Raw genomic sequence first — 13,208 nt, forward strand, 5'->3', positions numbered from 1 at the left:
AGGGCAAATTTAAACATTTTCTGCCTTTGCCACATGTTTTCTGGCTCCCTTTTGTTCTGTATAAATACGATCCAATCATAAAAGTAACCAGTGTGTACTGTATTGGAACATGGCATATTGAGCAGAGAGCCATCATTGAGAGGCTGGACAATCTACAACCAGCCCCGGTTTATGCAGCTCACGTGTTAGCATTCTTTCCGGTCACAGAGAAGTTGCAACTTGGCAAATGGGTTTGAAATATTTTTTTCTCATTCAGCAGATGGAATATTTTTCCTCTAGATGACTAGAAGGTCCTTTGGGGATTCTGCAAATGCATTAAGAGCAGCGTTAAGTGTTTTTAAACAACCTTGTGGGTTTTTTCAATCTTCACCAGTTAATTATCTTAAAGAGAAACTCTGTGATCCAAATGCTAATGCTATGCTAATAAATAGGAGGCATAGACTGGGGCAAGGATACAACTAGAGCGAAAAAGGTTAGTTGAGTAATTGATGCGTTGGTTGACAGGAAAGTAAATAAACACCAAAAATTCTTCGGTTCTGGCTTCTGTTTTTCTCTGAATATGTTGTGGTTTTGGACTGCAAACAAGACATTGAAAGATTATATATACACACGTGTGTGTGTGTGTGTGTGTGTGTGTGTGTGTGTGTGTGTGTGTGTGTGTGTGTGTTGTTGGAACTTCAACCTGAATATGCACTAACCCATGGGGACTCATGTCACTGTGGGACCAAAAACTGAGGTCCCTACAGGTAGAGACGGCTTTTTTAGGGTTAAAATTTGATTTTAGGGTTAGGGTTCTAATTTGGTTTTGGTTAAGGTTAAACTATAGCTCAGACAGGCTACAGTAACTCAGACAGGCTATGGTAAGTCATATATCAACTCTACTAATGTCTCACAATGAACAACATGTAGCAGATGGTCTACAACAGCAGAAAAACGCATTGGTTTCCTCTCCTGTCAGCCAAGAACAGAGATCTGCAGAGGCTGCAGTGGTCTATCAATCCAGACTGGTGGTGGTGATGGTAGTGTGATGGTGTTTTTGGCACACTTTGGGCCCCTTAAGAATAATCAATCATTGTTTGAATGTCATAGCCCATCTGAGTATTGCTGCTGACCATGTGCATTGCTTTATGGCCACAATTTACCATCATCTAATGGCTACTTTTCCTGCATGATAATGCATCATGTCACAATGCAAAAGTCGTCTCAAACTTATTTCACGAACATGGCAATGAGTTCATTGTGCTTCAGTGGCCTCCCTAGTCACCAGATCTGAATCCAGTAGAGCACCTTTGGGATGTGGTAGAACAGGAGATTCACAGCATGAATGTTCAAATGACAAAACTGCAGAAATGATGTGATGCAATCATGTCAACATGCAGAATCTCAAAGGATTGTTTACAACATCCTGTGGAATATTTACCAGGAAGAACTAAGACTGTTTTGAGAGCAATAGGAGGCCCTACCCAGTAATATTACGGTGCTCTAATGCCAATAATTTCATAATTTAATTTATAATGCTTTTATAATCTGTGACTTAAAAAAAAGAAACATGGAAAACTAGTTTTAGAGGAGTCAATAAACAATCACAAATAGTGTGTTTAACACTGTCTACTACAATATTTGGTCTCTCCCTGAGGGCCAATGATAATGGTGGCTCGGGAAAATGTCTGTGGTCACTTAGCAACACCGATAGTCCTCGTGCTTGGCCTGGTGGTGTCTGTGTCCTGTCTGGGTTAGGAGGTCTATATTTAAGACTGACCATGTCTATGGAACATCAAGCAGAGAGTCACTGTGTGCAGATTACACGATGGAGTGAACCCGGAAATAATCAACCTGCACATGTGATGCAGGTTATTGTCACCATTTCTACTTACTGATGCTTTGAGAAGATGCGGTGATGGAGGACAAACTGGTTTGTGTGTCTGTGCGTGGTTGTGTTATGAAAATGGATTGAGGTCAGGGAGCGAGGTGGAGTTAGTTGGAGCAAAGAAATGAAATGAGCTCTGACTTTGGCGTGTTGTCTCGTCAGCAGAGACTCCTGAGAAGCCAGACGCTGGGCTGCTGGGCTGCTTTACCCGCCAGCACGATCCATTTCACATGAATCATTAGCACACATGTTTCTCTGTGGGGTCTTGGGAGGCTGTATATTACGGAGCATCATGACATTCAATCGATGACCTACTATAGTCATACCGCCCCCTTTTTCCTCCGAGGAAAGCATCACATTACTCACTATTTCACATCAGCGTGCTACAGATGTTCCTTCCTATCACGCTCCTCCTATCCAGCCAAGATTGTTGGAAGAATCTGTGCTGAAAGTGAATTATGGGGCCCACTTGTGCACTGTATTATTGCATGTAGAAGATGGGGAATGCTGCTGTCATGGAGAGGACATTATACAGACGCCTATAGAGCTCCAAGGGGAGGAATCACGTGCGCTCTGGACTCTCAGACATGATTTATCAAAGCTGTCAGTGGCCTCATTTCATGTGAGCGGCTGAGCTGAATGGGAGTGTTTGTCCTGCATGTAGCCTGATGTATTGATCCTTCAATCGGTTATCATGTAACACTTCCTGTTTTACTATTGCATGCCCTCATGAGAATTAATTGTAATGGTGCTATTAAAATCTCTTTATACAGTTTCAACTTAGGTCTATTTTGCAGTCTTGTTTTAGAATAGATGCATGATGATTTACAAGGAAAATTAAATGAATGCTTTACTGACATGGAAATAAAGCAGATTAATATTTTTATTTACAATACAACACCTAGTGGAGATAAGTTTTACTACTATTTATGGTGAGAAATACTTATCAGTGGGATGTGATAATATTATGACAACACAATAATAATTTATTTCCATTCACTTTATAAAGACCTCCTAACCCTTTGGTAATTTGCCAAAAGTACATACCCTTTTTTTCCTGTATAAACCCTTAAGACATTTTTGAAGAAAAACATAACAAAAAGACAATGGTTTTCAGAAATGTTGGTATTTTAACACTGTCATCATCATCATCATCATAATCATCATGATCTTCATATGGACATGCATCACAACAGTCATACTGTACAATATACTGTAAATACATAGTTGCTAGGTAAATTACACAATCAGGGGACAAGAGAAAAGATTTCAGTAAGGTGACAAAGGTAAATAAGAGCAAACGTTTTACTCTTCAGCATATAAAAAGCATATAAAAAATATGTAATGTGTAATATGACTTCTACATTTATGTATTTTAGTGTTAATCTGCTCTAATACACAGGATCAGTTTTTGAGCTCGTAATCTGACGTCTGGTTACGAAGTAATTCTACTTTAGATAAAACTTTCCAGTGCATCATGCAGTTTAAAGAGGGTGCTATCTGACTCAGATTTTTTATTTGCTGTGAGCAACAGAGGATTTGTGGAATGAGCCGCAACCACACCTCAAAGTTTTCCCTCCGCTCCTTTGGTATTTACAGCCTGTTCATAACTGTATAGTGGTCATTCTGTAAGAACTTTTGAATTTGAACATCAGATAAGTAGTGGGTAATCATTTGATAGTCACTTTCCCCTCTTTGATTCTGGCAAAGATGAATCATGCTTCAAGGTTTAGTGATTATGAGCCATTAAACTAACACAATGACCACTGTCATTGAAAAGAATCAAGAATCAAGATCATGCATGTGTGTGTCCTCAGGCGCAGTGACGGGAAAACATTGAGGCAGCTTGCATGCAAGCGTAACTCCCAGACATACCACACAAGGCAGGGAGTGTTAGTTGGCAAGCGCCGCTGGAATGCTATTGTTCACCGGACAAAAAAATGTATGAGAAAATGTCTGTTTGATATGAGACACTTCATTTTTCTCCTCTCAGTGTTGCAGTTTCCTCTTAAATCAGTGTTTTTCGTGCATCACAAAACACAGTTGTGATCTCTCTGCATCCACTGAAAAGTGAAATTTTCTTTCTTTTTTTCATTCTTTTCATTTGAGCAATTCTACTTAAGTGCTACCTCAGTTAATGATGCCATACTTTAAGAAAACAATTACCTGTTCATTATTAGATTGGATTGGATGTAATGTTATAAATGATTAAACAAACAGATGATTCATTCTTCTAAAAGCTTTTAATTTTCTCGAAAAGAAGTAAAAGTGAAAGTACCCTCATGTAGCTCTTATAAAACAACTTCATTAAATGTTGGTTTTGCCCTAAAAATGAAAAAGAAACCACTTTTTTTTTATTGCTGCAATCTCAGTTGGCTTTGTAGGCTGAGCTAACACGTGTGTAAGACCACAGTTTTGGATTTATTAGTGCAAGATTTCAGAGGAAATATCTCACAGTAAACAGATGTCTGTGAGTGGATGCAGGCTCCAACCCTCCTGCTGTCTTTGTCCTTGTAAGGAGACTCCGGGTGTGTTCATTTGACTGAGTCACGCCAAAGGTACAGGAAAACCAGAGCCACAGCTATGGCAGAGAGGCCAGACTGAATACCTTTGCTGTGCTGTAGTGTCATCTTTGTTTGGATTGGCTTTTCATATCTGGATGCTTGAAAACAGTCTGTGATTTTCCATTTGACTTTTATGGGCTGCTAAATTGTAACTGCTCCAAATAATGTGGAAGCAGTTGCTGCTCCATTGACTCCATTACCTTTGATAGATGACATAAATAGCCTTGAAATATCATTGACAGAGATAGGCTTTCCCTGCATCAGTAGGTCGACTTAATTATGTTGTCCAGTTATCACCCACGACAGAAAAAGTTGTTTAGGCCGTTCAGGAAGTGACAACACAAGTGATGCAGATGCTGTGACAAACGAATTTGTGTCTGCAGAGGATGTGATGCAGTTGTGAACTCCAGTGACCTCAGTCGGAGTCCTGCGGCAGACTGGCGGAGTGTTGTGGTCACAGGAAAGCAGCACTGCCAGCATTTTCAGAACAAGGCTTCAATCACAGTGCGAGCTGGCACGCCCTGCCAAGGAATACTTCTCTCTAATTAGACAGTGTACATTTAGGGGGTCCTGAATGGAAACAAGCTGAGTTTTGTTGAGAAAGTGAATTCTCTAGTGACGCATGTTGTGGTACAGAAGTGACTTCTGGCTGTGTTTGTGTGTCTCCGTGGTAATGCCTATGGGTAAGCTAATGTCCCAGAAGTCAATGGTGGTCATCAGATGTCAGCTCGCTCCCTTCCAGTAAACATATATACCCAGACATGTGCTACCTTACACCAGCACGCAAACATTTTCCCACCGGCTCACCCAGTCTCTCTCTCCCCTACACACTCGCTCACAGAAACCCCCTCTGTTTTTATCATCCACCGTCACCATGCATGTGGCCCACAGTGGCTCACCATCACATGAATGTCTGAAACTGCGCAGTTACTTCATTTTCCTGAATGAGCTCCTTGTCCATTCTGAACCTCGTACAGTCTTTTGGGAAGCATCCGTGACTCAGCATGCCGGCTATCTCATCTCCCAGGGAAGCAGATGAGTGTGTATTAGGAGCGTGCTAAACTGACTGATGCAGTACAGGCTGAGTCCTCTGTGCCTCGAGTGTGATGCATACTGCAATGTAATTAAAGGGGCTCCTAATTTTGTTTATACATGGCTGCCATGGTGTAGAGAAGTGATATGACCCATAACCAGAGGAAAATAGAACTGTGTTGCTAATCATAGCTTCCAGCCAGTAGGGGGTGGGGTGGGGGGTGGGGGGTCTGGCACTTTATTTTTAGCTACAGTACTGGCATGGCTTTAGGAATAGTAATGTTGGTTGGTTTTTTTTCTCATACCCCACTTTTGTCTAGACTGAAAAATCTCATTACAATCACATCTCCCTCAGGTTGAACTTTTGTCATCCCTTGATTTTTCATCTAGTGCCATTATCAGGTCACAGGCTAACAACAGATTTATGAAACTAATAGCATTCCCATCAGCCTCAGCTGATTACCTAGAATTAGCATGCTAAGACACTAAACCAAGGTGGTGAACATGGTAAACACAATACCTGCTTAACACCAGCATGTAAACATTGCCATAGCTTGAAGCACACAGCCGCTAGACTCTTTATTGTCATCTTCTGTTGCTTGCAAATGTCCTTAACCAATAATGTGAGCTGCTTGTTTCTGTGTGTGCGTGATTTGTCTGCCCAACTGGCGACTATGATGTGATGAATAATTCAATCTTATCTTCAGTAAATACTGGGATTGCTATGAATGGCGTTGTACTCGGGTTGATAGCTTCAGTACATGTTAACTTTGTATCTCTAGGTTTTTTTTTATCTCTGTCAAAAGCATGAATGGAGATTTTTGTGCTTTGAGCTGTTGCCAGTGAGATCTTGTAAACAGATTTCCTACTCCTGTGATTTCATGAGGGATGAGGCAGAAAGCATGAAGGAATTCAGGCTGCAGCAAAGATACCCCACCCTTCTGGGTGTGTTCAAGCTCACATGTCCCTCTGCAGTCACTCAAAGGTTGAGACACTATTCATGAGCAATGTTTGTTGTATTTGGAGAAGGACGGAACTTTTATTGAGGCAGTGGGGTTGTAAAGATGACTGTACAAAGGAAAAAAGAGACAAAAGATAGGAAATAGGAGGGGGAAATGGGTGTGAACCCACACTGTCAAGGGCATTTTGTAATCAGAGATGGGAGTATTATCCCCACAAAAGTACCATTACCCTGTCTAGTGGCCCCCAGGGGACCAGGGCCAGCAGTAACTGACCCAACTCTGTGCTCTGTGTTGCAGATGGGAGGAGGAGCTGTCCAAACGGGAGCAGCTGGAGTCCACGGTGGAATCCCTGCAGCAGGTTGGGAAACATAAACTATAAAATATATACCATTAACATATTCATGCACAGACCTTTGAAAGCTCATCTACCACATGCAGATAAGGAGTGCAAATAAGATCTGAGGGGCAGCGTGTGTACACATACATTTTCTAAATAGCCACTACAGCACATGTATGAGCAGTTAAATATAGCTCAGTTCCTCATGGTGCTCTATGCTGTGTGGACCCAATACAGCTTGACTAGAAGCAGCTGCTGGACAGCCAGGAGGAAGTGTGTCAGATCAGAAAAACCATATTACAAACCCATCAAGAGGAGTCAGCTGGCCTAGATGCAGATATAAACATCAAATTTCACCAGCAGTCTCCCATTATGTTTGTGTGCAGCGCAGGCAAACAGAAATGGATGTAGAGGCAAAATCAATTTAAAGTGTCACACCTTGGGGCTATATCACAACATGTACACCAACCCAGCTGGTGTGAGCACCTCATCTAGTTGACATCCTTCCCTCTATCTGCTGTTGCACAAATCGATCTGTGACAGCATGCGTGTTTGTCTTGGATTCTGGGTCAGCAAAACCCCAGATAGAGAGGTGGAGTGCCATCCTCCCGGGGGGGGCTTCAACCTTTCAGAGCACACAGGCAGATGTGGCTGTGTATGGGAGAGCCGGAAATATGCTCGCACAGTAAATTCAATAAAAACAGCCAGTTATTGTTATGGGCCCGGAGCCAGAGGACTGTTACCATGTGTCGACATACTACAGAACCAAAATAGTTTTATTTTGAAAACTCAGAAGAAAAGCCAGTTATCTTACAATTAGGGCTCAGTTATTTAGGTTAATGTTTATGAGACCACAAACGTGAGGCCTGGCAGTGACTGTATTATTTTAAAAGAATAACTTGATATTTTTACTCTGTGTGTTTTGTACAGATTAAACAAATGAGATATAACATTAATTAATTAGTGAACCCTACAGGTGCTGGTAAGTGGATTTTTACCTTTGGGCAAAGCCAGGCTACCTGTCTCCCCTTGTTTCTTGTCTTTATGCTAAGCTAAGCTAACCAGCTGCTGGCACTAGCTTCATATTTGCCATACAGACACAAGAGTCATATCAATTTTCTCATCTAACACTTGGAAAGAAAGCAAATAAGCTTTTCTCAGTAAGTCAAACTGTTCCTTTAAATTTCAGCCCATTGGAACTAATTCACTAATGATCTACCTCTGTGTATGTTAACGTACAGTACAGTGCCTTCCTTTAGGTAGCTACAGCTACAAAACATCTTTTGTATCACTTCATGCTTTCTGTAAAGGCCCACATTTGCATCAGGTAAATATGAAGAGGAAACTAAACAACGACCTCTGGGTACAGAGCCAGACAGTAACCATATAAAACAGTATAACATGATCATATAAAACAGCATAAAAGCTTTATTTGCCTACATGGGCCTTATCAGTCTTTTCTCTACTGGGGCTGTAGCTACATTTTAATCCAAGGATATTTACATCTTGACCTGTGTCAAACAACCAATGTCTTTGATGATGTTGACTCCTTTTAATTTGTGTTTGACACTTTTACTTTCATGCTTTTATCAATTGTTGGTTGGTGGACTGTGTAAACACCAGGGACAATAATGGAAATAAGTTCAGGGCTTTATTGTTGTATCCCTGGCAAAGTCAGATAAGTTGTGCTGCTTTCGCAGATGCATTACAGTGTTGTATATAAACCTAAACCTAGCGAATGTGTGTTATACATGTTTGTTATAAAGATTTACACCAGTTTAGAAGTGGTGATTTAACAAATTTAATTCACAAACTTTAGTAAGCAGAGTTTATGTGGTTCCACTAACCTCATAAGCACCTTTATTTACCTTCATGTGTCCTTCACTCAGAGTGCCAAGGAGTCATCAGAGATCCAGGATGAGCTGAGCGAGAAGGTGGACAGACTGAAGGCTGAACTCGTGGTCTTCAAGAGCCTGATGAGTGATGTAAGTATTTGTTCAGCGCCAGGGTGATGTCATTATTACTTCCCCAAGTCTGACAAAGCTTTCACGTTGTACAAAAAGTGCTAGGTTGACTCCCATGCTTAAAGCATTTGTGTTAATCGTTCCAGCAGCAATGTTTCAGCATGTACAACTGTTGTCCTGCACATTCCTAAACATCACTGATGAGTCTTGTAATTCTGACAGGTCTGAGGAACAATACTTAACACACACACCCTTCCTTCCTTATTTGGATTCAGGAAAAATATACAGTATAATGCCAGAAAGCCTCTAAAACAAGCGTCCATTGAAAATAGCTCAAATAGCAGCTGTAGATCAAGAGCATTTCCTGTTCTGTACAGCCCTGTATTGTTCCCTGGCAGGGCTGCTCTAGTGTGATATACAGCTGTAATATACTGCAGTGGGCCCAGTCACAGCTTGTGCTTGCTCAGGGATAAATATAGCCAGATAATGTTTTTGTTTATGCTGCTTATCTTCACTTGGGCATTTGTACATTGTAGATTTTTCATGTTATTTTCTGTGCTTTACTTCACCCTCAATGTGTGAATCCAGAGACAGGTAAGTGACGTAGCAGCAGTGGATCTCTTAGGATGTGTAGATTATTTTATCTATAGAAGTAGCAGCTAGACATCCCGTACTTTGTGGCTATGGTTGTGACCCCCTTGTCCAGAGAAATTGGTGGTCTAAAACTAGGGAGGAAATAATGTATGTGAGATGTTTGCAGAGTCCGTATCTGCCCCATCAAGTCTTATTCCAACAGATTCCAACAGATGTATTTGAATATTTCTTATGTTGACAAAATAAGATGCAAGTATTGTAAACAGATGGAAGTTTTATTATGTTTTTTTAAGATAATTTTATTTAACCTGCTAAGCTACGTTGAGAAAAAAAATTCAAGTGTATCCTAGCCAAATGGTCAAGTACATACTTAAAACAGAAAACACATTAATAAGAATTCTTTGTTTATTTATTTATTCAGTAGAAAACTAATTTCTGTTATAAATTTGAAGTCTCAAACCATATCCGAGGGAAAAATGACCCCGATGACATCACTGGGGTTATTTTTTCTCACCAAAGCCACAGAGGACATTATACATTAACAGTTTTCTCTGACTGAGTAGTACTCCTTTTCAAGTAAACTGACCTTAGTGTTGAAGATGGGTGGAATACCCTTTGCTCTCTAAAACAATAAATAAATTTGATATGAAACTTAAACATGTAGCTACATAAATCATCACTAAGTGGATTAAATGTTCAGTGGACAAGCACTGTATGGAGGTGAGTTAACTGACAGCAACTAACTGAAAGATGTAATATGACCATAAAACAATCAGCTGGTATCAGTCAACTTAAACATTTGAATCAAGGTCACATACTGCAGTTTATGCAGTGTTAGAAGGTGTTTGAGTTGCATATGTCATTTTAAAATCTCCATCCATCTCCACGCAGCAAATGACTGACCTGGACTCGAAGATTCAAGAGAAAGCCAGGCGGGTGGACATGGACATCTGCAGGCGGATCGACATCACGGCCAAACTGTGCGATGTGGCTCAGCAACGCAACTCGGAGGACATGTCAAAGATGTTCAACGTCAGTCCAGTCAGGTCGCTGCCAGAGAAGGTGGGCGTGCATCCATCCCTCTGCTGCTCCACAGTTTGTCAGAGGAGCTGACAGGAATGGCAGAAAACATATGAATTCTTTTGTGAGGGAAACAGTCAGCACTCTGTAAATGAAATCAGAGCCGCCAGTGGCTGATAGTGTGCCGTGACTTTGTTGCTTTTTCATCAGCCGATCATCATGTACCGAGTGACCCCCCCGTAAAGGCGCAGGAATGCATGTCTGCATGTTCGCAAATACACTGTCAAACATGCAAACATACACATTCAGTATACTTACAGCAGTGACTGTTGCAAATGCATGCACACACACAAATACACACACACACACACACACACACACACACACACACACACACACACGGAAAAGTGAAATGCTGATGTTACTTCGCTGCACACAAGGTTATCACATTGCGCCGACATTACTGGCTAAAGCCCAAGTATCAAGCCACTGCGAATCAAGTTGGAGGCTTCTCTTTTTATGTCATATGTTTTTTTAGGTCTCTGCCTTAAATTTACACTATTTACAAGAAAAATACAAGTGTGTCATCGATAGACCAATGTAGATAAGTATGCACAACACATACATAGACACATGAACGTTTGACTTTCCACTTGTTTGTTTAGTTGTTTTAACCTGATTTTAAAATCTGAACCAGAGACGAGGACTGCAAATTAGCTTTAGCCACACATCCTATATACATTACATTTGTTTCATTTCTTCTTTCTGTCATTTTACAAGTTAAATGAACAAATTAAAGAAAATGCTGCATGTTCAGCATTCACCAGCACTCATATCCCTAAGCCAGTAAAGTATTCTTACTGGCTTAGGGATACAGATAAGGTGAAAGATAAATAACCACACTAGACACCAGTTGTCTTCTTCGCATTTTGCCTCAGGGTTCAGGTTCATCAGGTTCATGTTGGGTGTGTGCTCATGTTTCTGTGTGTGCTTCGCAGGGGGCCATGGCTTGCTGCAGAAGGAAAGAGCGTAAAGTGGTGTCGGATGAGGAGAATTCAGAGATGGATGCCGAGCCCAGCCCTTCGGAGGAGGAGGTCCCCGGATCACTCAACATCACGGACGAAATGAAACGCATGCTCAACCAGCTGTAAGCGACATCTCACACGCACACATGCACCAGCAACATACACATACCAGAACCAAACACTCCCTGCCTTGAATGAAACTGCATATGCTTTGCAGTTGCGCCATACCAGCACAGTAGTTTCCTGCAAAGTTGTTGTGATGGAATTGTTCTGTGTATTCCTTCATCTCCCTCTAGCGTTTATATGGAGTGGTGCATCTAACACACTGCTCGCTCACTCAGCAAAACCCAGCAGATATTAATACTGTGGGTATTCATTTGCTCTGTTGAGGCCACAGTGCTTATTTTCTGAATCCAGTCTAACATTTTTCACATTTGCTGTTTTGGATAAACCTTTTTACTAATCACTAACCCCTAAAATATTTTAAAACAAGCTTTCAGTTGCTGACCATATAGTATGCTTGACTGCTTTTGGTTTCTATAAAATCTTTCCTTTCCTTCTTTTCATCATCTGTATAAGCGCATGACCTTTGCTGCATCTGGTGGCTGTTATACTTCTCCTCCCTCTCCTCCCTCTCTCTTCTTCTTTCCATTCTCTGTCCTTGTCCTACACAGACATTGTTCAGATAACTCCTTTGTTGCCAGGCGCGAGACATTTGAAATCGACGACGACTGTGACAGTCTGACATGGGAGGAAAACGAGGAGACTCTGCTGCTGTGGGAGGACTTCACGAACTACAACGTGCCGTGCGCCATGGCTGCAGCAACCTGTACATCCATCACCCCCTGCGAAGGCAACGGTGAAGCCGCTGATCCAGTGAGTCCTCTCTGCATTTATGGTCCTTTGCACACTATATGGTTTTCAGGCTAATGCAAGTCAGAGTGTAGATCATTGCTATGGATGCTGTGTAAGACATCTCCTCATGCATGATGAATGAGGCCTCTGTCTGTGCTCTCTAAGGACTCCCAGGATGGAAGTCTTGGCAGCCTCATTGATGAAACGGAGTCACTATTTAAGACCAGAGAGCAGGAGTACCAGGAGACCATTGGCCAGATTGAGGTAGACAATCTATATGTGTTTTTGTGTGTGAATCAGTTATAAAACAAGACCTTACATAATTCATTTTGTACTTAGTTTTTTATTTGTTTATTAGAATTTGCTTTGAATCTTTTATTCAGGCAGCAGAACTGTACAATTATAACATAATATAGTATAATATAATAATAATTACTTACACTTACAGTTGATAACAGATACAGATATTGAATTGTCGCCCAGTCCCATTGTATATAAATGTATATATATATATATATATATATATATATGTGTGTGTGATTTTTTTTATTTATTTATTTTTATTTTTTCATGTATACACAGACATTGCTTGGTCATGAAAAAAAGGATTTAAGTTATGGGAAATTATATATTTGTTTATACATTGAGTGTGGATAATATTCCATCTTTTCACTCACTTCCCTCAAGTGCTGTATGAAAGTTATCAGGGTGGGAAATTGCAGCAGCATTCTGAATGTGCTGTTGCTGTCTAATGGTCTTAGTTGGTACAGCAGTGAGGAGAGCATTGCAATAGACAACTCTGGAGGATATAAAGGCATGAATGAGTTTCTCTAAATCCTGATTACACAATCTCACTAACCCTAGCGATGTTTTTGAGATGCCAAAAGGCAGATTTAGTTATAGCTTTGATGTGGTCATTCAAACTAAGATCCCCATCTAAGTTTACACTGAGATTTTTAACATGGGTTGAAGTCTTTAATACTATGGA

General features: G+C 40.8%; 1 protein-coding gene across 2 annotated transcripts in view; it reads left to right on the forward strand.

Annotated features, from left to right (window-relative positions):
- Nucleotides 1-13,208, forward strand: part of iffo2b (intermediate filament family orphan 2b) — a 28,286-nt gene that overhangs the window by 11,027 nt on the left and 4,051 nt on the right. The window contains exons 2-7 of one of the 2 annotated variants that reach the window (XM_071493949.1): nt 6,723-6,783; nt 8,652-8,747; nt 10,212-10,382; nt 11,339-11,487; nt 12,070-12,241; nt 12,386-12,484. In XM_071493949.1, coding sequence (XP_071350050.1) covers nt 6,723-6,783; nt 8,652-8,747; nt 10,212-10,382; nt 11,339-11,487; nt 12,070-12,241; nt 12,386-12,484 — 748 coding nt within the window. Of the gene's footprint in view, nt 1-6,722; nt 6,784-8,651; nt 8,748-10,211; nt 10,383-11,338; nt 11,488-12,039; nt 12,242-12,385; nt 12,485-13,208 lie in introns of both variants that reach the window. The other variant, XM_071493948.1, reaches the window with a different exon arrangement.

The sequence above is a fragment of the Trachinotus anak genome, unplaced genomic scaffold (genome assembly GCF_046630095.1).
Source record: "Trachinotus anak isolate AG129_WGS33_773 ecotype Australia unplaced genomic scaffold, CSIRO_AGI_Tana_v1 ptg000013l, whole genome shotgun sequence".
Classification (NCBI taxonomy): domain Eukaryota; kingdom Metazoa; phylum Chordata; class Actinopteri; order Carangiformes; family Carangidae; genus Trachinotus; species Trachinotus anak.